The sequence below is a fragment of the Dermochelys coriacea genome, chromosome 9 (assembly GCF_009764565.3).
Source record: "Dermochelys coriacea isolate rDerCor1 chromosome 9, rDerCor1.pri.v4, whole genome shotgun sequence".
Lineage (NCBI taxonomy): Eukaryota > Metazoa > Chordata > Testudines > Dermochelyidae > Dermochelys > Dermochelys coriacea.
In genome coordinates, this window is record NC_050076.1 from 60,133,358 (window position 1) to 60,157,846 (window position 24,489).

The window sequence follows — 24,489 nt, forward strand, 5'->3', positions numbered from 1 at the left end:
ATCCTCACATTCCAAACTAGACACATTGAAATAAGGCAATCTGGGGCTGTTAGGAAGGTGATCCGATCTATCACCTCCTAAGAAAGGGAAGAGCCTAGATTCAAGATGTAAAAGAAAATGTAGTTTGATAGTTTTCTGTTTGGTAAGAACTCACTTATCAATAGACACAGCTGGAAAACCTTTATGTCTTTATAGATGTAGTTGTAAAATCCTCACTTCTATATTGTTTTATCATTATAGTTCCCCCTTTACTATTATTTATTTGCATGGTCTCTGTCTGGTTCTGTGATTGTTTCTGTCTGCTGTATAATTAATTTTGCTGGGTGTAAATTAATTAAGGTGGTGGAATATAATTGGTTAGCTAATAATGTTACACTGTGTTAGGATTGGTTAGGTAAATTTCAGTAGAATGATTGGTTAAGGTATAGCTCAGAATATTACTATCTAAATTAGGGGCACACAGGAAGTAACTTGGGATTTGAAAATAAGGAAAAAAGAACTTGGATTTAAGCTTGCTGAACGTTCACCCCAATAAACATTTTGCACCTTTGGACTTCAGGTATTGTTGCTTTCTGTTCATGCGAGAAGGATCAGGGAAGTGGGAGAGTGAAGGCATAAGCTCTCTAACACTTCCTAGTCTGGGCCAAGTCCTTTCCCCGGTATAGTCCTTGTTAGTTCCAGCAGACCTCTTAGGTGGAAACCAGGGGTGTTGTCATGACTGGCAGCCCCCTTTGTTCTGTTCCACCCCCTTTTATAGCTTTGGCACAAGGCGGGAATCTTTTGTCTCTCTATGTCCCCACCCCGCCTTCTAAATGGAAAAGCACCAGGTTTAAGATGGATTCCAGTATCAGGTGACATGGTCACATGTCCTGTGAGACCCCAGCCACCATTCTTCCAGGGCTGGCCCACAGGCACCCAGGAAGGTTTGCAAGTAAACAGACCATTTACAACCATTTGTCCTAGTCAATGAGAGCCATCAAGCTTCCAAACCACCATTAATCGCCCACACTTTGCATAATTACAATAGGACCTCCGAGTTATACTTTATATTCCTAGTTTCAGATACAAGAATGATACATACATACAAATAGAGGAATATATTCAGTAAGTTATAACCTTTATTATGATACCTTACAAGAGACCTTTCGCATGAAGCATATTCCAGTTACATCATATTCACACTCATAAGCATATTTCCATAAAACATTATGGAGTACAACATCACACTCCTGTCTAACTCAGGCCAGGGAACTACACTGATTTCTCATCAAGCCCATAGCTTCTGGTTGAGCTAGAATCATAGAATCATAGAATATCAGGGTTGGAAGGGACCTCAGGAGGTCATCTAGTCCAACCACCTGCTCAAAGCAGGACCAATCCCCAACTAAATCATCCCAGACAGGGCTTTGTCAAGCCTGACCTTAAAAACTTCCAAGGAAGGAGATTCCACCACCTCCCTAGCTAACACATTCCAGTGTTTCACCACCCTCCTAGTGAAAAAGTTTTTCCTAACATCCAACCTAAACCTCCCCCACTGTAACTTGAGACCATTACTCCTGCTTCTGTCATCTGCTACCACTGAGAACAGTCTAGACCCATCCTTTTGGAACCCCCTTTCAGGTAGTTGAAAGCAGCTATCAAATCCCCCCTCATTCTTCTCTTCCGCAGACTAAATAACCCCACTTCCCTCAGCCTTTCCTCATAAATCATGTGTTCCAGTCCTCTAATCATTTTTGTTGCCTTCCGCTGGATGTTTTCTAATTTTTCCACATCCTTCTTGTAGTGTGGGGCCCAAAACTGGACACAGTACTCCAGATGAGGCCTTACCAATACCGAATAGAGGGGAACGATCATGTCCCTCGATCTGTTGGCAATGCCCCTCCTTATACATCCCACAATGCCATTGGCCTTCTTGGCAATAAGGGCACACTGTTGACTCATATCTAGCTTCTCGTCCACTGTAACCCCTTAGGTCCTATTCTGCAGAACTGCTGGCTAGCCATTCGGTCCCTAGTCTGTAGCGGTGCATGGGATTCTTCCATCCTAAGTGCAGGACTCTGCACTTGTCCTTGTTGAACCTCATCAGATTTCTTTTGGCCCAATCCTCTAATTTGTCTAGGGCCCTCTGTATCCTATCCCTACCCTCCAGCGTATCTACCTCTCCTCCCAGTTTAGTGTCATCTGCAAATTTGCTGAGGGTGCAATCCACGCCATCCTCCAGATCAATAATGAAGATATTGAACAAAACCAGCCCGAGGACTGACCCTTGGGGCACTACTGCCAACTAAACATGGAGCCATTGATCACTACCCGTTGAGCCCGACAATCTAGCCAGCTTTCTATCCACCTTATAGTCCATTCATCCAGCCCATACTTCTTTAACTTGCTGGCAAGAATACTGTGGGAGACTGTGTCAAAAGTTTTGCTAAAGTCAAGGAACAACACTTTCCCCTCATCCATAGAGCCAGTTATCTCCTCATAGAAGACAATTAGATTACTCAGGCATAACTTGCCCTTGGTGAATCCATGCTGACTCTTCCTGATCACTTTCCTCTCCTCTAAGGGCTTCAGAATTGATTCCTTGAGGACCTGCTCCATGATTTTTCCAGGGACTGAGGTGAGGCTGGCATGTAGTTCCCCGGATCCTCCTTCTTCCCTTTTTTAAAGATGAGCACTACATTAGCCTTTTTCTAGTTGTCCGGGGCCTCCCCCAATCACCATGAGTTTTCAAAGATAATGGCCAATGGCTCTGCAATCACATCCGCCAACTCCTTTAGCACTCCTGGATGCAGCATATCCAGCCCCATGGAACTTGTGCTCGTCCAGCTTTTCTAAATAGTCCCAAACCACTTCTTTCTCCACAGAGGGCTGGTCACCTCTTCCCCATGCTGTGCTGCCCAGTGCAGTAGTCTGTGAGCTGACCTTGTTATATAAAACATTTGTATAAAAAGACTTCAGGGATGGAGAAGCCACTCTCACCCTGGGTAAATTGTTCCAGTAGTTAATTACCCCCTGCCACGGATCCATAGGATCAGTGCTATGCCCCCAGCTGTGGAAGTGAGTCCTCCTTTGATGGTGCCTGATCCCCCCAGAGGTCCCACTCTTCCTTCAGGGTAGGCCACATGGCCTCATCTCCTCCTGAGACTGAATCTCTGGGCTCCAACCCTTCTGCTTCATACTGTGAACTTGGCCCAGCATGTCCAACTGAAATAGACTCACTCCTGGTAGAGACATGTACATCCTGCAGGGATTAATGCACTGCACCCAGTATTAGCTGTGACACTGGAGAAGCACTGTCAAAACAGTCAGGGTTATTAGCAACTGGCACATGGCACAGGAAATCCTTAGGTTAGCACAGAGGAACAAAGGTTAAAGCATAATCTATTCTAGTCAGCCAAGCTGTAGTGAACCTAAGGGCTTGTCTACACCACGCAGCTTTTAGTGCCAAGGCTGTGTTGACTTTAATGCTAGCCTGAATTTGTATAGCTATAGCCTCCAGCCATTGCAATCTGCCTTTGTCTGTTAGATTAAAGAACCCTCTATTACAAAATATTCCCCTCCTCCTCCAGATGCCTAGGTACTTAGAAACCATCATCAAGACACCTCTTAACCCCCTCAGAGATGGGGAACAAACAGGGGATCACCCAGACTCCCCTCAGGCAGGGGCAGACAGGCAGGGGATCGCCCGCAGTTCCCTCAGGCGAGGATGTACAGTCTCAGGGTGGGGGAGACAGTCAGGGGACCACCCGTGCTTCCCTCAGGCAAGGGGGAGACAATCAAGGGAACATCCACGCTCCTCTCAGGCAGGGGGAGACAGTCGGGGGATTGTCCATGCTCCCTCAGGCAGGGGGAGACAACAAATACAGTTGGCAAGTTGGCAACATTGTAAATGTGAAGTCATAAAATTTTCCTGTATGATGTTCAAAACTCATGTAGCGCCAACTGGTCAAACAAGCCTGTTTTGAATAAAAGAAAAGGAGTACTTGTGGCACCTTAGAGACCAACAAATTTATCTGAGCATAAGCTTTTGTGAGCTACAGCTCACTTCATCGGATGCATTCGGTGGAAAATACAGTGGGGAGATTGATATACACAGAGAACATGAAACACCGTGAAGTGAGCTGTAGCTCAGGAAAGCTTATGCCCTAATAAATGGCAGGTTTCAGAGAAGCAGCCGTGTTAGTCTGTATTCGCAAAAAGAAAAGGAGGACTTGTGGCACCTTAGAGACTAACAAATTTATTTGAGCATAAGCTTTGGTGAGCTACAGCTCACTTCATCGGATGCATTACCTGTTAAAGGATGTTTTTCCACCAAATGCATCCGATGAAGTGAGCTGTAGCTCACCAAAGCTTATGCCCTAATAAATGTGTCAGTCTCCAAGGCGCCGCAAGTCCTCCCGCTCTCTCTGCCGACACAGCCGGACACGGCGGCTACTCTCAAACCAAACACAAGTCAACTTCCGACAGAGACGTTGCCTCTGCTGGGTCCTGGCAGCTCAGTAGCTCATGGGGTCCTGACGGCGGCGTTCCAGTCGCTCTGGGAAACAGAGACGTCGCGCCCGGTCCTTGTTGGCTTGGCTCGGTCCGGCTGTATACACTCTGCCTTGCTCTATTCAGGGGATACCATCATAGGGCCTAATCACATCAGCCACACTATCAGAGGCTCAAAAAGAAAAGGAGTACTTGTGGCACCTTAGAGACTAACAAATTTATTAGAGCATAAGCTTTCGTGAGCTACAGCTCACTTCATCGGATGCATTTGGTGGAAAAAACAGAGGAGAGATTTATATACACACACACAGAGAACATGAAACAATGGGTTTATCATACACACTGTAAGGAGAGTGATCACTTAAGATAAGCCATCACCCACAGCAGGGGGGGGAAGGAGGAAAACCTTCCATGGTGACAAGCAGGTAGGCTAATTCCAGCAGTTAACAAGAATATCAGAGGAACAGTGGGGGGTGGGGTGGGGGGGAGAAATACCATGGGGAAATAGTTTTACTTTGTGTAATGACTCATCCATTCCCAGTCTCTATTCAAGCCTAAGTTAATTGTATCCAGTTTGCAAATTAATTCCAATTCAGCAGTCTCTCGTTGGAGTCTGTTTTTGAAGTTTTTTTGTTGAAGGATAGCCACCCTCAGGTCTGTAATCGAGTGACCGGAGAGATTGAAGTGTTCTCTGACTGGTTTTTGAATGTTATAATTCTTGACGTCTGATTTATGTCCATTCATTCTTTTACGTAGAGACTGTCCAGGTTGGCCAATGTACATGGCAGAGGGGCATTGCTGGCACATGATGGCATCTATCACATTGGTAGATGCGCAGGTGAACGAGCCTCTGATAGGTTTCAGAGTAGCAGCCGTGTTAGTCTGTATTCGCAAAAAGAAAAGGGGGACTTGTGGCACCTTGGAGACTAACAGATTTATCTGAGCATAAGCTTTCGTGAGCTACAGCTCACTTCATCGGATGCATTTGGTGGAAAAACATCCTTCAACAAACTCTCTGGGCAGCTATGGTGCTGCCAAGACCTGGGGGTCTGAGGTCCCGCCCCCTCTTTCCTCAGCCAATCAGAGTGTACGGGGGTGGCTAGCCAGGGGTAGCGGCGCGCGCTGTCGGGAAGGAGTGGGGAATCGGGCGGGTTTAGTCTCTCGGGCTGGGCCGAGTCTGGCGCGGGACCGAGCGAGCGCTCCCCCGCCGTGATCCCGTCCCGCCGCCTGTGAAGGGCCCTGGCGAGCTGCGTCTGCGGGCAGCAGCAGGACCCCGCCCGCCGGCTCTGAGGGGCTCCGCTTGGCGGGGGTGCGACTCGTTGGAGCTGGCGCCTCGGCGCGTTCGGGGCTGCCCAGAGCGCGCTGCCCGGCTCCAGCTCAGCGGCGCCGCTTTCGCGGCTGGAGCAGTGGTGTGTTGCTTGTAGTTGCTGGCGGGTTTGACGCTGCTGGTCAGTGAGGTCTGGGCCCCCTTTGTCCAGCCATGAGGAGCAGGAGTAACTCCGGGGTGAGGCTGGATGGCTATGCCAGGCTGCTGCAGCAGACCATCCTCTGCCACCAGGTGAGGGGGGCTGAGCTATCAGGGCGGCTGCTGGCGGCCAAGGGGAGGTGGGCGCCCCGGTGACTTGGAGGCTGGTAGCTCGGCTCAGTGCTTTGCATTGGGGTGGCACTTGGCGTTGATAGTGTGCGGCTCCATTCTCGTGATACTTGGCAGACTCTGCCAGATCACTGCAACCCACCGATGCATAGGGTCATCCAAGGTTGGAAATGGGGAAACTGAGGTAGAGAGCTGCTTCAAGTCCACATGTCACGTCTGTGTTGGAGCTTGGATTATCTAGCTATCTTTGGTACTTGTCTAACTCTCTCTGGTAGTATCCGACAGCACCCTGTAATCTCTAATGTATAGCCTCACAACACCCTGTGAGGTAGGGCAGTGCTGCTAGCCCCACTGTACTGCTGGGGCACCAAGGACAATGATGCTACAGCCAGGTCCTCAACGGTATTTGATGCTTAATTCCCACTGAAATCAATGGAAGTTAGGTGCCTAAATACTTGTGAGGGTCTGGGCCTAAGTGACTTTCACAAGGTCACACAAGAAGGAATTAAGATTATGGCTCTTGAGTCCAGGCTAGCACTGGACCAGCCTTCCTCTCTGGGAGGAAAGAAATTGGCATCCCATGGTTTACAGTCCTGCGTTCAAACCACTGTGTTGCCTTGCCTTTCTGTGAATGTTGTGTTCACTGTTCAGTTTTCCTTTCAATCCAAGTGACAGCTTTTCACTTTCCCTATCACTAGGTGGATGTCTTGAGTTGTATTTTGGGAAATGTTTTATATCATGGATTTTCTTTAAGGGTCTTGGATCATTTGATTCGAATCCAGAGAGCAGAGTAAGCACATACAGTTTGTAAATGCACAGGCCAAACATGGAGAGCATGCCATCAAACCATATGGATGAGAGCAGAAACACTGCTAATCTTCAGTAAAATGAATCTCTATGTAGAGAACATGTATGCACTAAACCTTATGTCACATAAAATGCGGGTGCACTCTTCACTATCCTAGAACAAGAAGAAACCAGGAGCTGATCCACATGTTTGGTCTATTTAATGCAGTTATACTTGTTGAATAGACCCTTGAAAAACTAAAGAAGCTGTCAAGGTTGTTCAGGCCCAAACTTCTACGTACCCTTCTTATTCCTCTTAAATCCATGTGATTCATTCTCTGCAGATCGCATCCTGGTTAAAGATTGGAGCTGGAGACCAGAGCAAAGAACTGAGTTCTAATCAGGCTGTGCCATTGACTTTGTGGCTTTAAACAAAGTTTGTCTCCTCCTTTCCTGCTCTGTAATATGGGATAATACCTGCCTGAGGGCTATTAAGAGGATTAATTACACATCACTTTGAAAATGTAAAGCATTATATGTGTGCAGTGTAGTTGTAGTGGTGTCAGCCCCAGAATATTAGAGAGACAATGTGGGTGCAGTAATATCTCTTATTGGACCAACTTCTGTTGGTGAGAGAGATGAGCTTTCAAAGAGCAGAAGAAGAGCTCTGTGTGGCTTGAAAAGCTTGTCTCTCTCACCAACAGAAGTTGGTCCAATAAAAGTTCTCATCCACCTTGTGTCTCTAAAACATTATATGTCAGGTTTTTAAAAAAGTATACTCATCATTAGTGAATAGGAAATATTTCCTGAGAGCTGTGAACTTGAAGGCCATCATCTCCTGCAGGATGTAAATCTTCATGTAAAATTGTACCAAAACTCAGGGGGTTTTGTTTTTGTTTGATAAAGAAAACTTTCCAGCTGTCACCATACAGCACTGTCTTTCTGAATCTGCAGACAGACTTCTCCAGTGCTGCTGCTCTTATTTTGCCCCAGGCTATTGCAGAGTGAAATTAACTTGCCTGGTCAGTTCCCCTTGCTGATATTCAGAGTCTGGTGGGCGGCAGTGAAAAGACTGAGCATTTTGTTGATTTCACCTTGTATCTGATTTGGAGAGGTATGAGCAGTAGCTGAGGTAGGGCCTGGAGCTTTCCCCAGGGGAGGATTTAAAAAGTAGAGGTTAGGGGTGGGGTAGAGCAGTGGGGGGGGAGAACCCCTCCCCCCTCAGATCAGATGCTAAGGGTATGACTAAGCTGGAGCTGGAAGGTGTGATTGCTAGTATTGAAAGACATACCTGCTCTAGCTCTGATTGAACTAGCATGTTAGGACTACAGTGTAGTTGTAGAAGTGCAAGTGGTGGGACAGCTAGCCACCCAAGTATGTGTCTAGGGTCTCAGAAGGGATTGTATTTGGTCTGGCTTAGAGTTTGCATGGATATGTCTACCCCAGCTGGAAATTACATCTACAGTGCCAACATAGACATACACTAAGAGGCATGGTGGAGGGGGTGGGTTATGGAGATCCTCACTACAAGTCAGAAAGCCTTGGCCTAGGGAGACTATGGGATAGGAGGCTTCAATTTTCTAACATCTACTGTGCAGAGGTTGCTATGAAGGATGGAGCCCCCAGTGAGGGTCCAAAGGCAGTGCCATGTTTGGAATCCCAGGAACAGGGAGCTGTGCTTCTCACCAGGGCAGATCTGTGTGATTGGCGGGAGAGGAGTGTCTGGGCATGGTGCCCTTCTCTTTTGGATCGTCCTCTACCTGGTAGGTGTCCTCACAAACTCTTCAGCCTCTAGTCTAAGTGCTTATTGCAAACCTGCCAGCACCCAGGGTTAACACCACAATAATGTATGTGTGCACGGGTGGGGGTGGAGGTAATTTTAACATGGAAACAGATCTTGCTTCCTTGTTTTTCAGCTCCCTAGTGCATGACAGGCTGGAGCTCCCAGAGCTCTCAAATTCATGACCTTCTGAGCCACAGGCCATTCATCTGCATCTGGAGACCAATTGCCAGGCCTGGCAGTCCTTCTAGAGCATTCAATTTCAGACTTTTGAGTGGCTAACTCCCACAAATTCAAAGTGTCCTAGATCCCCGAAGAATCTGGATATAACAGGATGAGGCCATCAGTGTGGTGGGGGGTAGAGTGGGGGTGAGGGAAATGCCCGCTTCTGAGAGAAGGCAGCTGAGTGGCGGGGAATCGAGTCATGTGGGGGCTTCAGAGAAGCAGATTTACAGGGGAGTAACTCTCTCTTCTCTGGTTTCAGAGTAGCAGCCGTGTTAGTCTGTATTTGCAAAAAGAAAAGGAGGACTTGTGGCACCTTAGAGACTAACAAATTTATTTGAGCATAAGCTTTCGTGAGCTACATTGGATGAAGTGAGCTGTAGTTCATGAAAGCTTATGCTCAAATAAATTTGTTAGTCTCTAAGGTGCCACAAGTACTCCATCTCTTCTCTGAAGATGTCCTACTGGTTCATTTCCTCCTCCCAGGGTGCAGCACGCTGCAAACAATGTGATGTGGGCGGGGCCTGTGTACTGAGGGGGGGGGGATAGAGGTACCTAATGTCAAATAAAGAGTATCCCATTGTTTAAAGTATTCCTCTGCCTTTCTGACCACTTGTGATTCAGCCATGGAAAGCTCTGAAGCTAACTGAGATTAGTTGTTCTAGCTGTAGTCGTGGGAAAGCCTTTTCCACTGTGTATAGCCTGCCCTCTTCAGTTGAGAGAGCACCCTCCCCGCCAGGCCCTTGAAAGGGGTCCCAAACAATGAGTGTTTGTGTTACACTGGAGCGACTGATCTAGTGAATGGAGTTTTAAAACTAGGCCGGGTGAACTGAGATCATAGGACTGGTAGAGGGAGTTTGGCAGGAACTTGGTACAAATGCAGTGGTGTCTGTTTACATGTCAGTCATGATCTTTGCAAATGCCAGGCTGCATGGTGCTGCAATGCCTGCATGACACATTAGCTGTCCTCTTGGAGGAGGAGCCTTGCTCCTGCTCAGACTCCAAACAACGCTCTGGCAATTAGTGGCGTTCCTAGATTCTCATTGTAATGCAGTAATATTTGGGTTAGTTGCCTATGGCAGATTCCTGAGCAGAGCGGGTGATAAGGACCCAGGGAGTTCAAAAATGTGTGAGAGGAAAGGGTGGTGCTCCTGTGCTGGGCAAACCCTTGGTGTGTGGCTGGTGGATGGCTGGCTGGATTGGACTCGGCAGAGAGGATCAGTGCACTGATCTGGTGTAATGGCTGTCATAAATATAAAGGGAAGGGTGAACACCTTTAAAATCCCTCCTGGCCAAAGGAAAAAACCCTTTCGCCTGTAAAGGGTTAAGAAGCTAGGATAACCTCACTGGCACCTGACCAAAATGACCAATGAAGAGACAAGAAACTTTCAAAGCTGGAGGGGGGAGAAACAAAGGTTCTCTCTGTCTGTGTTGGTGTTGTGTGTTTTTTTTGTGCCAGGACAGAAAAGGAATGGAGTCTTAGAACTTAGTAAGTAAGCTAGCTAGATATGCGTTAGATTCTGTTTTGTTTAAATGGCTGATAAAATAAGTTGTGCTGAATGGAATGTATATTCCTGTGTTTGTGTCTTTTTGTAACTTAAGGTTTTGCCTAGAGGGATTCTCTGTTTTGAATCTGATTACCCTGTAAGGTATTTACCAACCTGATTTTACAGAGGTGATTCTTTTACTTTTTCTCCCATTAAAATTCTTCTTTTAAGAACCTGATTGCTTTTTCATTGTTCTTAAGATCCAAGGGTTTGGATCTGTGTTCACCTATACAAATTGGTGAGGATTTTTGTCAAGCCTTCCCCAGGAAAGGGGGTGTAGGGTTTGGGAGGATTTTGCGGGGGAAAGACTTTTCCAAGCGGGCTCTTTCCCTGTTATATATTTGTTAGACGCTTGGTGGTGGCAGCAATAAAGTCCAAGGGCAAAATGTAAAATAGTTTGTACGTTGGGGAAGTTTTAACCTAAGCTGGTAAAAATAAGCTTAGGGGGTTTTTCATGCAGGTCCCCACATCTGTACCCTAGAGTTCAGAGTGGGGAAAGAACCTTGACAGGCTTATTCTGGAATTTGACTGTCTGGCTTGACCCCATTGGTTGGCTGTGCTGTAGGAATGACTGAGATGATTCAGGCTGTAATTAACATCTACTGAGTTTTGTAGAACCCCGGGGTCATGTCCTGCTGCTGTTGGGATGTACATGCATGATGGAACAACCTTGGCGGATTGCTGGGCCCCTTGGGAGCATTTGGCTGCACAGAGGAATGCAGTGGCCTGATGGACTTTGGAGCAAAGAGTCTTAAGCTTTGACATTCTTCTTCCAAACTTCAAGCCTGAGTCCTGCAGTGTATGAAACCCAGTCCCTTGTGCTCACATCACAACATGCACCTGCCCACAAGTCACTTTGGGGGGAGACCCTGGGGAAGTTGGCAGTTACCTGTCACCTCCTATAGAATGTGGTGCTTCCAGAGAAAGGGTTAGATCTCTTAGGCAGAAGTTCTCAAAGTAGGTCCTAAGAGCTCTGCATTCTTAAGGTGTCTGCTACATTTCTGGCTGTCCCTTGTGAAGCATCTGCCTTTGCAGTGTTGTGATCTGTGGTGGCGACTGTGGGTTTGTAGCTTTTCAAAAATGAGATGTCTTAAGCCTCAGAGAATTTGAGATTCTAGGGAGGAAGGAATGTCCAGTGGCTAGGACACCAGCACAGGACTTGGGAAATCAAGGTCCAGTTCTCCCCACACTTCCATAGCTCCTTGTGTGACTTTGGCCAAGTTACTGAGACTCTGTGCTTCAGCTTCCCCATCTGTAAAATGGGGACAGTAGCACTTTCCTACTTCGGGGGGGTAAGATAAAGACCTCATGGTAATGGGGGGCCAGATGGGTAATGAGATAAGTAAGCTGATGATGCCTTGGCTATAACACTGAGCCCTTGTTGTCCCTTTTATTATGTTTTCCTCGTGGATAAACAAGACTCTCTGGTTTTCTCCCACTCACAACCTGTTTATCTACCTAACGGCCAGCCTTCCCACAAGTTTTCAGGGCTGGAAAGCTGATTTTTGTCTCTTTTCCTCCCTTGCCTGACTTTCCCTCATGCTGCAGGACCCGGTGACAGGATTGCTCCCAGCCAGCTGTGATCATAAAGATGCCTGGGTCCGGGATAACGTCTACAGTGTGTTGTCCATGTGGGGCCTGGGCTTGGCGTACCGCAAAAATGCAGACCGTGATGAGGACAAGGCAAAGGCATACGAACTGGAGCAGGTATGAGAAACCTATGGGAGGGATGGCTTGGAAAGCTCACAGCTGATGTCCCGAGACTTGCATGCAACTCAAACCCTCTATACACTGGAGACTGAACTAAAGATTAAACTCTTCTTGTAAGCAGGGCCCCTTGAATTTCATCACACAGTAGTAGAGGAATTTGCTGTGGAATCCCACTTTACTCACAAAACAGTGCACCAGAATAACTGTTGATTTTTCTTTCAAGATTAAGCCTTCTAGCCCTTGTAGTTGGCTCTGACACTTAAGGTTAACAGGTACACCCAAAGTCTGTTTGTCTGCCGACAGCCTGAAACAATAGCTCTGAGAGGAGTGAACTTCTCCAGTTCTACTCACCATGGTGTTTGTCACCATTAGGCTTCGGAGTTAACAGGACTGCTCTCTATTTGAGTGAAGCTTCTATTTACAGTATCTATCCTACAATCCCCAAACTCTTCCTTGGAGCCAGAAGTCCCAGCTGCTGAAACCTCCAATCTCCCCACCTCTCCTCCCACAATCCACAGAACCTCCTACATGGCTTTTTCCACTAGAGAATTTTGCAGCACAGTGGAAATGTAGGGGCACTAGTGAATTTAGTATTGAATTACACAATTGGGGGTCCGATACACCAGTGCCTGTCATTGTGCTAAGAATCATAACTAGACAGATGGAAAAGGAATTCTGTGCTGAATGTCTTAATCACTTTCATATTTAATTAAATAAAATTTGCTCTCCCTCTGTCTTTGTTCCTTTAAAGCTGCTGAAGATTCTTTACTCTGCAATGTGGGAGTAGAATCTAGTTCACTTGCCATGGGGTCTTGTTTGTCAGGCTAACATAAAATGAACAAACCCCAAAAGGGTCCGACATTGGAGATACAGCAAGAGCATAGTAACAGACCCATGGAGTTTAAGGCCAGATCATCTAGTCTGTCCTCTTGTATGTCACAGGCCCCCAGCACCACATAATCTCTCTCCTTGCACCTAGCCTTCTGGGATTAAAAAAACCTACAGATATTTGATTTGCCTGAATTTAAGCTGTCACTTGCCCTTTAAACTATGCTGTAACAAATCCCTCTCTGGGGAGATCCGAATGTGATGGATGGGCTGTGTATCTGTTAAAATTCCATGCCATATTTCCAATGTTGTTCTCGCTCTCTTTCATGGAGGTCGGCCGTAAGAAGAGAGGCAGAATGGTCCAGTGATTAGGGTGCTAGCCTATGACTTGGTAGCCCCAACTTTCAATTCTCTGCTCTAACACAGACACTGTGTGACCTTGAATAAATCATTCTGCCTCTCTGGGCCTCCATTCCCCACCTGTACAATGGGGATGATAACAATGCTCTGCCTCATGGAGCGTTATGAGGATGAATTTATTAAGGATTGTGAGGTTCTCAATACTTTGGTATTGGGGGGTGGACCATAGAAGTACCTTCGATAGAAGATTGAGGGAAGGAGTCTGTTAATCCTTATCATTCAGAATTAACCTCAGAAATATCCAAAGGAAATGTGGATCCATTCTTGACTGGTGCTCTTCAAGCTGCTGATAGCATCTTAAGGCCCCAGATGGGGAAAGTCAGGGATCTAAAAGCTGTTCTCGGCCAAAGGGCATGGTTACGCTGGAAACTTCAAAGCGCTGTCATGGGAGCACTCCCGTGTCAGCGCTTTGAAGTGCGAGTGTGGTCGTGTACGAGCGCTGGGAGAGAGCTCTCCCAGCACTCCTGGTAATTCACCTCCACGAGGGGATTAGCTCTGAGCGCTGGGAACACAGCTCCCAGCGCTTGGAGCCTGTTATAACAAGAGCGCTTTAAAGCGCTCTTGTTATACCAATAAAATAAAAACCAGCAGGATCTTATTAAAGGGGATAAGACAAAATGTCACATTTATTGTGAATACAAAAACAATCATAGTAGGAAGTCAGTTATAGCTATAACATTTCATTCAGTTTCACATTCATTCACACATTCATTCATACACACACACAGGTTCTGCAGGTGCTGTATACCAGTCCTGTTACCAGTCCTGAATGTAGCTTGAGTTCGTGGCTTGGGTTTGTAGCTTGTGGCGGCTAACTGGCCAGGAAAGCTGGGCACAAGGAAGAGCTGGGTCTCTGTTGGGCATGCACCGATGCCCTTCCATGTTGGCAGCAGAATGTTATCCTTCAAAATCTTCCATCTCGCCCATCCTTTTTGTAGGCTTTAGTTTGAATCCAGAGTCTATAGGTCTTGCTGTGTCACGCTGCTTCTGGGTCCGGTGTGATTGATCACCCGTCAATTGCAGACATGACTTTCAGCCTAGGACCTGGCTTTGATGTTTCTTCAATTGTACTTTTGTTCTTTTCTTTTGAGGGTGGACTCCTCTTACTTTGTCAGGGCTGTTGGCTGCATCTTCAGCTGTTGAGTGTTTACACTTTATTTCATCCGGACAGGCTGGTGCCGGAGGTTGATTCCATCATCCATCCATACCTCATTCACACATCTAAACTAATATTACAGCAGAGTTTTGCAAAAATGAAGGTTGCAGCAAGCTTTTACAAAATGAAGTGAGCATTTTAAAATGGAGTTTGAGTTACAATATGGACAAGTGTAAGGAATGGCAAACAGTGAACAGAAGTTACAATGTTGAAACAGTGCAAGTTTCAGCGATTTAAGCAGCAATTAGATTGAAGGTGAAGCTCAATTAGTCAGTTATTGAGATAACCGGTTTTGTGAATGAATGTTTCGTTCATAAAACGTTGCTTATGAAGTTCTGTGAACAATTAAAACCAATTTCATTGATCAGTTCTACACTCTGACTTGCTGCGTTCAGGGGGGTGATTTTTCACACCCCTGAGCCAGCAAGTTAGAGCTCTATAAAATGTAAGTGTAGCCAAACCCAAAAGGTTTGTTCTCTGACCTGGATCTTGCTGAAAAATTCCAAGTGAGCCCCGGGAGTTCCCTGAGTAAATCTCACTAGTATCAGAGGAGAACTCTGGAGTGCGAACAGCTCGTGTGTGTGTCTAAAGCAGAGCTGCTTAGAACTCTGGGGAATCTGTATTTGTATCATCTAAACCATCAGAGAAACACTTGATGACTCAAACATTTTAGAGCCAGGGTTATTTCTCATAGCATGCTAACCACTGGCTTCAGGTTAAATCCACTCAATGCGGAGCCTTGCAACCAGAAAAACGCATGGAAAATATAGTCTGATGGGGAAACTGATTGCCTTGGCAGCATGGCATTTCAGACCCTCTCCTCCCGTGATGTGCATCACCTACACGTCCCTGGTGGGTGGTTTCAATTTCCCTTGTATGTCTTGGCTCGTAGATAGTTGACTCCTTTGGGCAGGAATGTAGGACTCTATGCTCCCTTCAGTGGGGTGGGGAGAGAATCGGGCAACTCCCTGATCCTGTGCCAGCCCAGCTCTGGAATCAATTATTTCAGCCTAGTGAGGAATGGAGGGTAGGACCAGGAATAGTGTCTTTTGTGGCAGTGTAAAGCTTGCATTACAGGGATAGGTGCATTAAAACTGCATGATTGGAATGTTTACAGCTCAATGCTAGCACCTCTAGAGAGAGAGACGCTTAAGGTATTTCTGCACACTCTATTGTGTGGGATATCTTGGGCAACATGAAAAAACAGAGTACTGACTAGGGGGGAGAGAGAATAACTAACTACCCAGTTTCAGTGGCACAGGGCAGTGGGATGTTATAGCTGAAGTTCTCCATGCAGTGGGCAAGGATCTGAATTATGGTTGGATTATTCACCTCTTGTGGATGACACAGAAGAATTGAACATTAAGAGGGCCTTGAATATGGCAAGGGTTTGAGGCAGCATGGTGGGGATCTGCTACTGGCAAGATGAGAGTATAATTGCAGACCCGATGCAGGGGCAGTTTGGAAAAGGCACAGGGGTGGGAGTGGGCGGAGATGACAGGTGGGACGCAGAGCTGGAATTGTTAACAGAATGGACCTGGCTGGAGATACAGACCTGAGTGGGATTGTGTCGGGTAGGGAATCATTCAGGTGATACCAGAAGCTAACGCCAGTGTTACTTGGGCTGGTGAGTAGCTTGGATGCTGAATGTCTGTCATTGCTGTATTGAGGAGGAGGGCTGGACCAAACCTCCACCACATGTGTTGGGGGCATCTGACTCTAGACACTAACTTCACAGCTGGCCAAACTTAACCACTGGATTCAGATATCCTGCTGGGAATCCTGAGGCGTGGGCCTTTCTCAGAGTACAAATGATAGGCTCCCTGAACCCTACCAGGTTTATTCCAGAGATCTGCAGTCGTAGGACGACAGAGAGTCCACTACAATAAGGCACGTTCTTCCATCAATGTTATGTTATAAATTAAACTGATGAGTGCCAAAGAGCTGGATTTCTTTTCCCGATGAAGGGGTTAGTGTCTGTCTGTCTGTCTGAGGGATATGACTAGCTAGCACAGCTAAATTACTTGTATTTTTAAATCAGAATGTGGTGTTTGTGCTGAGTGTGATGTGGTGGGACCTGTTGATGATGCTGCAAGCCTAGTGCCCATGGGTAAGGTCTGCTTTCAGTGAAGCATCCCTGCTCATGCTCTGCCTTCTGGATCCTCAGCAGGCCTGCTCCAGGCTTTGCATGGGGACCCAGACTGGCTGATCAGCTGGGGGCTCCCTGGCTATAGTACCCAATGTGCAGTGTGCAGCCTTTTTTGTCTTCTGTTAAGGGAGGGGTGGCCATTGCCCAGTCTGGGCCACCATCTAGGCAAAGATGCCCTGATTCCCCAGGGAGATCCAAGGGTTACTTTCTGGGGCTCTGGCAGCACCATATGGCACTGGACATGAGCAGTACATGTCTCAGCAACATCTGAATTTGCTCTTGTTGGGGTTGGGCTACTGAGGAGGGAGGAGAGGTGTAGGGGTCCTGATCCCTGGGGAGCTGTCAGATCGGTGTCTCCCACTCCCTTCTGGGGTCCCGCAGGTAAAAGCAGAGGTCTGCTGTGCAGTGCGGGACAGACTGGCTCCACGCATAACAGCTGACCCCTCTCTCTCTCTCTTTCTCCCCCTCCCCCCCAGTCCAGAGTCCCTTTCTGTAGGTGTAAATGTCCTAACTTAGTCCTTTGCCTTAACTGACTTGAGGCTGATGCAGTCCTAGGGATTTTCTCCTCCCGCAGCAGCAGATCAGGTTGTCCCTCATGATCTGCTCTGCCCCAGCAGCTCCTCTCTGACTCTTACCCTGAAAGTAAATGCCATGGAGAATGAGAGCTGCGGGTATAATTACAGGCCGCAGGGCTCTTGAAAGGTCACGGGCCAGATGCCATTGCTGAGTTAGTGCTCTTCCCATCCAGGGATGTGTTTAACAGGCCTGTTTTTCGTTCCTTTCTGCAGAGTGTAGTGAAACTGATGCGGGGATTGCTGCAGTGCATGATGAGACAGGTATGGTACAGGTGGTGCCACCCCATCCCCTGTAGAGCTGAAATTCTCCTGTTGTAACACACTGACTCAGCAGAGATCTACCATCAAACTGATAGCAAAAAAGCAGTCCTGGCACAGACACAAGGGTTACCTGCACTAGCCTAGTGTCCTAAAGGAATCCTTTCCCCAACAGGCTGCCAATCCCATTGCCCCGTTGGCATTGCCTCCGTCAATTGCTTTGCGTTCATACCATCAAAGTGACCCCTTTTTCTAGGTGTGCTTCATGATTCAAACACACCTTGGTAAAGGTTCCCCCTGTGGCCAAAACTCCTCCCCTTGTGGCAGTGGAGTTTTGTGTGGCCCTGTAGCCTGTTGAGGCATGAAAGTAAAGTACCATGGGCTTGGAATTTCCTGTCTCAAATGGGATTAAAATCTCAGCCTTTCTGCCCTGATAATGATACCAAGTGTGAATGAATCCCAACTCTGTTCCCATAAGGTCCCCTGGTCTCTGTTGCTGCCATTCTGTGCTCTTGTCCTTCTCTGAATCATTGTTTCCCTTTTACTGCCCCCCACCCCATCTCTGAATCCCAACTCCTGTGTACCCTTTGGGCCCCAGTGTGTTCCAGCAAGCTGCCTCCTAACGGAGTAGTCCCCACAGCACCAGGTGGGGAGACTGAAAGGCTGCTACCCACAGTCTAATCCCTCCAGGTGGATCTTCTCCATTCAGTACTAATGCCAACTGTGCCAAGCCCCAGATAGACACCAGACTAATAATAATACCTAGCTTTAATATGACTTCTCCTTTTGCTTGGGCTTGTACCTGCTGTGCCAGAGCTCAGAACCCCTTCGTTCTCAGAACATACATGGCCCAGAGTGATATTTTTTTGTTGCTTTCTGGCATTCAAGTACAAAATGCTGCAGTGTCTCCCAGTGCTATCCGTGTTATCCGCTGGATCAGTTACTATGATGTTGGGGTGGCATAAGAAGTGGAATAGAATGTTTGTGTCCCGCAAACGGTTACCGCTTGTGTGAACCACCAAATGTCTGCCTGCTTTCCTTGCTGCCATCCAACCAGTGGCTGGAGTGGGCATACGTGACCTGGAGTGTCTGTGCTGCTTGGCTTGTGGACATGCGAACCTAGAATGCTGTCCGTCCCCAAAAACGGGTACTGGGGACTTGCTGTGACCTCGGCAGGGGGTGAAAGAATCCTCCTCCAGGCTGTGGGGACTGGGTGGATACTCAAGGTCTTGGGTTCCTGAGGAGCCTCTTCCTCCCCTGCTAACAGGGTGAAGTCTCTCTCTCCTCCCGCTCCCCGGCAGTTCTTAGCAGGCAGCAGTTCCAAGAAACCTGTAACTTGAAGCTGTTTACTCTGCAGTTTCTCATTACCTGCCTACAGGGCTCCATAGAGGGCTTGGCTAGGACACCCTGCTAGAGCCCTCCTGTACCCCTGGCCTGCCCCACAGCCACAGCTGTGAGCATGGCACTGGGGAAGCTAACTGTCTGTTCTTTTTCTAACTTAATGCTGCAGGTGGATAAGGTGGAGGCATTCAAGTACAGCCAGAGCCCCAAGGACTGTTTCCATGCCAAGTACAACACCCACACCTGTGCCACTGTAATTGGAGATGACCAGTGGGGTCACTTGCAGTTAGACGCCACATCAATTTACCTGCTCATGTTGGCGCAAATGACAGCCTCTGGTAATACTTGCATCTAGGCATCTCTGATGCTAATTGCTGTGGTATTGCAGCAAGTTGGTGTGCTAATGAATTCAGCCTCTCTGCTCCCTGAGAACCAGGGAAAGTAGTATTATCCCTGGGGTACAGGTGGGGAAACTGAGGTGTGGGGAGAGAATTGATTTGCCCAAGGCCATAAGGGGGTTGGTGTCAGAGCTGAGAAGTGGACACAGATCTACTGAATTCCCGTCCTGTGCCCTGTCCATAACTGTGAACTACTACTCCTGAGCCTGACAAAATTCCTCTGCTCCTGGGTTTATGAACGCGTTACCATCAATGTGATCTAGTGCTTAAAGTAAAGCCTAGAATACAGGAGATATGGTATCTGTCCCTGGCTTTGCTAAGATTTATTGTGCAGCCCTGGGCAACTCGTGTCGCACATCTGTGCCTCAGTTTCCCCATCTATAAAGTGGAGGTAGTAATGCTGACCTACCTTGGAGGGTTTGGGAGGATTCATGAATGACTAAGTGTAAAGAGCTTTGAGCTGCTCCACTAGAAGGCACTGAAGCAGGCCTAAGTATTATCCAGCACCACCAGCTGTCTTATCGCCTATACAGAGAAACCCAGAATCATGGCTGAGATTCTGAGCTGTGCCTCTTGGGGGAACAGCACAGAGGGCACAGCCAGGGAGGAGGGGACAGCTTCCAGCAGTCATATGCTGTTCCTGCACTTAGGTAATTCACCCTCTGCCCCTTGAAGCATGTTTCTGGTGTGTACAGTGCTGGGTCCCCAAAGGATGTCTTGGAGCCCTAAGTTCTCAACCCCAGCCTTACCAGAATGCATGTCTCTTGAGCAACAGTGAAACTTACCTGACTGCTCGGCAAACCAGCTCGTGCTGGCCTAGAGGTGACTTTGTAAGGAAGGTGGAGGAGCACTTACTTTAGGGCACACTCCCAACACATACTATCCTCCTTCATAGGCTTCACGGCAGAGTGAGCTCAGCATGCCGAGCCACTGTTCGGAGGTGGCCGGGATACACTGGTTGGTGCAGGACCTCCAAAGGCAATGCATGCAGGTGAAGGGAAATCAGGAGGAACTGACAGTGTTAACAGAGAACATAGGCTCTTGAGCTGACAAGTGCCCAGTCTGCAACTACTGCGTATCCCCCACTGTTTTCTGAACGCTTGCTGATCAGACCGCATTTAGCTGTGCACTGGTTTCCTGTATCTATATGAAGTCCCTACCGCCTTTAATCTGCTGTCCTACAAGTATGGCATGTGACTGGCAGCTGCAGGCAACACAGGTTCAAATTCAGCCCTAGAATAAGTGGATGCAACAGGGCTGAAGCCAGCATAGCTGTGCCTGCTTATCCCAGGGCTAGACTTGGCTAGCAGGTCCCATAATGCGGCAGTTCAGATGGATGGGTGCTGGGGACAGAGGGGTCTGGTTCAGATTGAGCTCTGGCTGTTCTGATGGCTTTTTGGTGGTGGCTGATTTGGCCTCAGATCAGTTCCTAGGAGACAGGTGCCCAAAAGACACCAGTACAATTGGCAGCCTCAGAAGATGGACCTAGGACTGAGTGTGCCACGGAGCCCAGGTTGCCTGGGTCTGGGCTGAAGCTTGTTGGCAGGGGCAAGTGTGTGGAGGCAGCTTCTGTTGCTTCAGCCTGGTCTGTACCTGTTCTGGGGATGGGTGGGTGGATGGAGGTATCTGGTCTCCAGAGGTCTCAAGTTGGTGCCTTCACTAGGGTGAAACTTGCTTTGTTTTTAAATGGCTCAGACTCCCCATTCTTGTCTAAGGTGGGTCTAAACACAGAAGCTGCATAGATTAAACTAAAAGGGTGATGCTAAATAATACACTAGGTTTAGCTGCCATGAGAGCACCCACACGGGCAGTCCCACTAGTTAAACCGGTGGAACTCCTTGACATAGACTAGGCTCCATGTGTACAAGTAACCCTCATTTGGGACTGAAGTGGCATCTCAGCTGTCACCTTCTCTGTGAGGTACAGGATGCTGGGGAATGTTAGAGGAAAACAACCCCCTGCTTCACTCTCCAGTGGATGTTGTCTGTAGTGCCCACAGGCTCCAGGCAGGCTCAGTGCCTGGCTTGTAGCTTCTGTGTATCTTCATGGTGCACTCTGAACACTGACAGATCAGATAACGGCACTTTGCTGCACACTAGTTTCCTGTATCTGTATGAAGTTTCCGCAGCCTCTAATCCGTTGTCCTACAAGTGCAACGCATGACTGGCATCTGTGAAACATACAAACGCAGGGAAAGGAGCTACTGTGACAAAATTGCTTACGGTCCATGGCCTTGAGCCTGCAAGCTACTCCACAGGGGAGGACCCACATGGAAGTCTGTGGGATGCCTCATGCTTTTCTTGTGTGGAGTTAATTGCAGGCTTGAGGTCTCTACAGGGATGACACACAGCAAGGGAGGTGGGGGGCTGTGAAGAACACAACCAAGGCTGGGGGTGGGGAAGAGATGAGTGACATGCTGATTGAATTCTTATCTAAGTGTGTAATCCGGAGGCTTTAGTGTGTATGTATTTTAATAAGATAAATGGGTAAGAGTAATGGACTTCTAACAACTGATTGGCTAGGCAGTCAGCCAATGTGTTCATAGATTTTTCTGTTTCAGGGCTTCACATTATCTACAGTCTGGACGAAGTCAATTTCATACAGAACGTTGTGTTTTACATCGAAGCAGCGTATAAAACTGCAGTGAGTAGCCCTTCCACAAATAGGCCTTGGCTTAGTAACCAGATTGTTCCTGGTTTTTCTGCATCTGTTGCTGGCTGGTAAGGTGGTTTGGCCTCTGGGGCGTGTGTGTTGGGGGAGTTGGTTTGCACTTTTTTAGGGCCATAGGCGTAGCATGAAAATCTTACTGGTCTCTTCCTACCCCTGGTGTGACATGCCTGTGCTGCTACAATGAAGATCTGATTTCCGGCCAGTGCATGGAACTTGCTGCTGGAGCTGGTCAAACAGCAAAAGGAAATGTATTGAGCAGCTCTTTGCTGTCCTGTTTCCATGCCAGGGCACTGGGGGTGGAAGAGCTGCTGTCTGTGTGTGTGTCAGGGACATTAGCACCAGAGGAACCTTTCAGCTGCCAGTGGCTCTGTGCAGGGATATTGTGCTCCACTCCCTCCTTCTGATCCTGCTTAAAGCATGACCCATGTGAGCCAAAGGAGAATCACTGTTGGTGTGATGGCTTCTGTGACACAGCAGGGGAGTTCTCGTCGCACCCACTAAAGGGAAATGATTTATTCTGAAATTTTTTTACTTAAACTTTTGTGCTAGCAGCAATGAAACCCCGGATATTACTTCAAAGAACAATGGCTGTTAGGATACAGTCAGATTTTCCTTTCAAGCACCCTGCATGGAAAGTAAGCCCAACCCTGAGTGTCTGCCCCCTTGAGCCTTTACTAATGTAACCCAAATGCACATTCCTATCCTCCAGTTATTTTTAAACATGCATTTTGCCTGTTACCCTGGGATGCTTACTAGCACTCAAGTGATCATCTAATTTTTCTTTAAACTTCATACATTTTGTCAGCATCAGTTGAGGATTTTGAAATGTTTTTCACCCATTTTTGGCTGGAGGGTGAAATGATTGAAATGGAAGCCTTCCATGGCCCAATGGCTAGGGGCACTGGAGTGTGAGTCAGGATTCCAGAGTCCTGTGTCTGGTTCTACTGCCGGTATTACTGAATGACTTTGGGCATGTCGCTGTTTTTCTGTGCCTTGGTTTCCCCACCTGTAAAATAGGATTATGTGCATCCATCAATCTGAGATCTATAGGTGAAAAGTCCCAGGTAAGTGCTTGTTTCAGATTTAGGATGCGGTCACTTTAAAAAGAATAAAATCTGGCAGTCTTCTAATTCCCATAGAACTGAGCTTTAATTGTTGTCCCTCCCGAGGGTGGCTGCTCCAGTCAGCACAGCAACCTCCAGCCATGTGGGTTTGTTTTTTTTCCGGGAGGGGCCGGAGTTGGGTTTTTTTTTTTAAATGGACAAAATTAATATTTGAATAAGACCAAATACTGAAAACAATACTTGAGACCAGCTGCCTGTCCCTGTTAGAGGAAGGATGGCCTAGTGATTAGGCATTAGCCTAGGCCTTGGGAGGCCCAGGTTCGATTCCCTGCTCCGTCACAGACTCCCTGTGTGGCCTTAGTTACTGTCTGGGCCTCATTCCACCTGTACAATGAGGTAACAGCCATGCCCTGACTCCCAGGGGGTGTGAGGATAAAATCTCTAAAGATGAAGCGCTTTGAGATCTAGTGATGAAAATTAGTAAGTAAGAGCTAGGGACTATTATAAAGGTGTTTTTAGGTGTCTGGGATCCTGCAGAATTCTCTCTGCCTTGTGTGACTGTGTTATATAGAGATTTGTTACTTCCATTCTATTTAGTGTGGACCAAGTGGATTTCTTTCTCCTCTCAAGCTGGTCTGTGACTCTGCCGTGTGAGTTGCCAGGGCATTCCCTTGTGCAGTGACTCCCTGATGTGATCTAGATGCTGACTGTGCTGTATCACTGCTGTTTCACCTGCTGCACTGATATGGTGATGTTGATTCATGGCAGGACTTCGGGATATGGGAACGTGGAGACAAGACGAACCAAGGAATCACGGAGCTGAACGTGAGCTCAATCGGCATGGCTAAGGTAAGCCTGAAGATGGTGCTGGGGGGACATCTGGTGATCTTCAGCAGTTCGTCACCCAAGATGGATTTTGGAGGAGGATGAAATAAAACTCCTCCCAGATACATTGACAAGCTATGCTCTTTAGCCTGTCTGATGCAGCTACTTATTGCTTGTGAGAGAGGAGCATAAAACACCCACCAGTTGCAGCACCCAAGTTGTTAGCCAGGCTTGGCAGCTGCTAAATAGCAGCTATTCATGAAAACCCAAGTCTCAAGAAAGAGTTAAGCCCATCTCCATTTGGTGTGTGTAGGCCTATCTCTATTTGGAGTGTATAAGGTGAGATATGGATCTTTCCCTAGGTTATCGTAGCCTATTTTTCTTTGCAAATTTGTCAGACCAAGATCACTAGATTGGCAAAGGGAGGTCCTTTGTACAGTAGGTTAGTTTCATAGACAGAAAGCACCTATATGCCTGCTTGTAGAGACAGAGAAGTCTCTGTTGTAGCCCATCAGTCTCACGGAAGGGTCTGCATTAGAACCTCTTCATGCTTGGCCAGAGTTTCCTCTCCTTGTATTATTTTGGTTAATTCATCTTAAAGGGAAAAGGGTTTCCAAGATTTGATCTTTCTTTGACGTGGGCTGGTGGGCTTCTCTGTTTGTAATAGTGGCGATA

The 24,489-nt window shown here is 47.4% G+C and overlaps 1 protein-coding gene across 5 annotated transcripts in view; it reads left to right on the plus strand.

Moving 5' to 3' along the window:
* The first annotated feature begins 5,605 nt into the window (after window positions 1–5,605).
* Window positions 5,606–24,489, plus strand: part of PHKA1 (phosphorylase kinase regulatory subunit alpha 1) — a 70,484-nt gene continuing 51,600 nt past the window's right edge. For 4 of the 5 annotated variants that reach the window (XM_038416581.2, XM_038416582.2, XM_043493010.1 and 1 more), the window contains exons 1-6: window positions 5,613–6,049; window positions 11,969–12,127; window positions 17,472–17,519; window positions 19,027–19,195; window positions 21,816–21,898; window positions 23,758–23,838. In XM_038416581.2, coding sequence (XP_038272509.1) covers window positions 5,972–6,049; window positions 11,969–12,127; window positions 17,472–17,519; window positions 19,027–19,195; window positions 21,816–21,898; window positions 23,758–23,838 — 618 coding nt within the window. In that variant the 5' untranslated portion in view covers window positions 5,613–5,971. Of the gene's footprint in view, window positions 6,050–11,968; window positions 12,128–17,471; window positions 17,520–19,026; window positions 19,196–21,815; window positions 21,899–23,757; window positions 23,839–24,489 lie in introns of all 5 variants that reach the window. The other variant, XM_038416583.2, reaches the window with a different exon arrangement.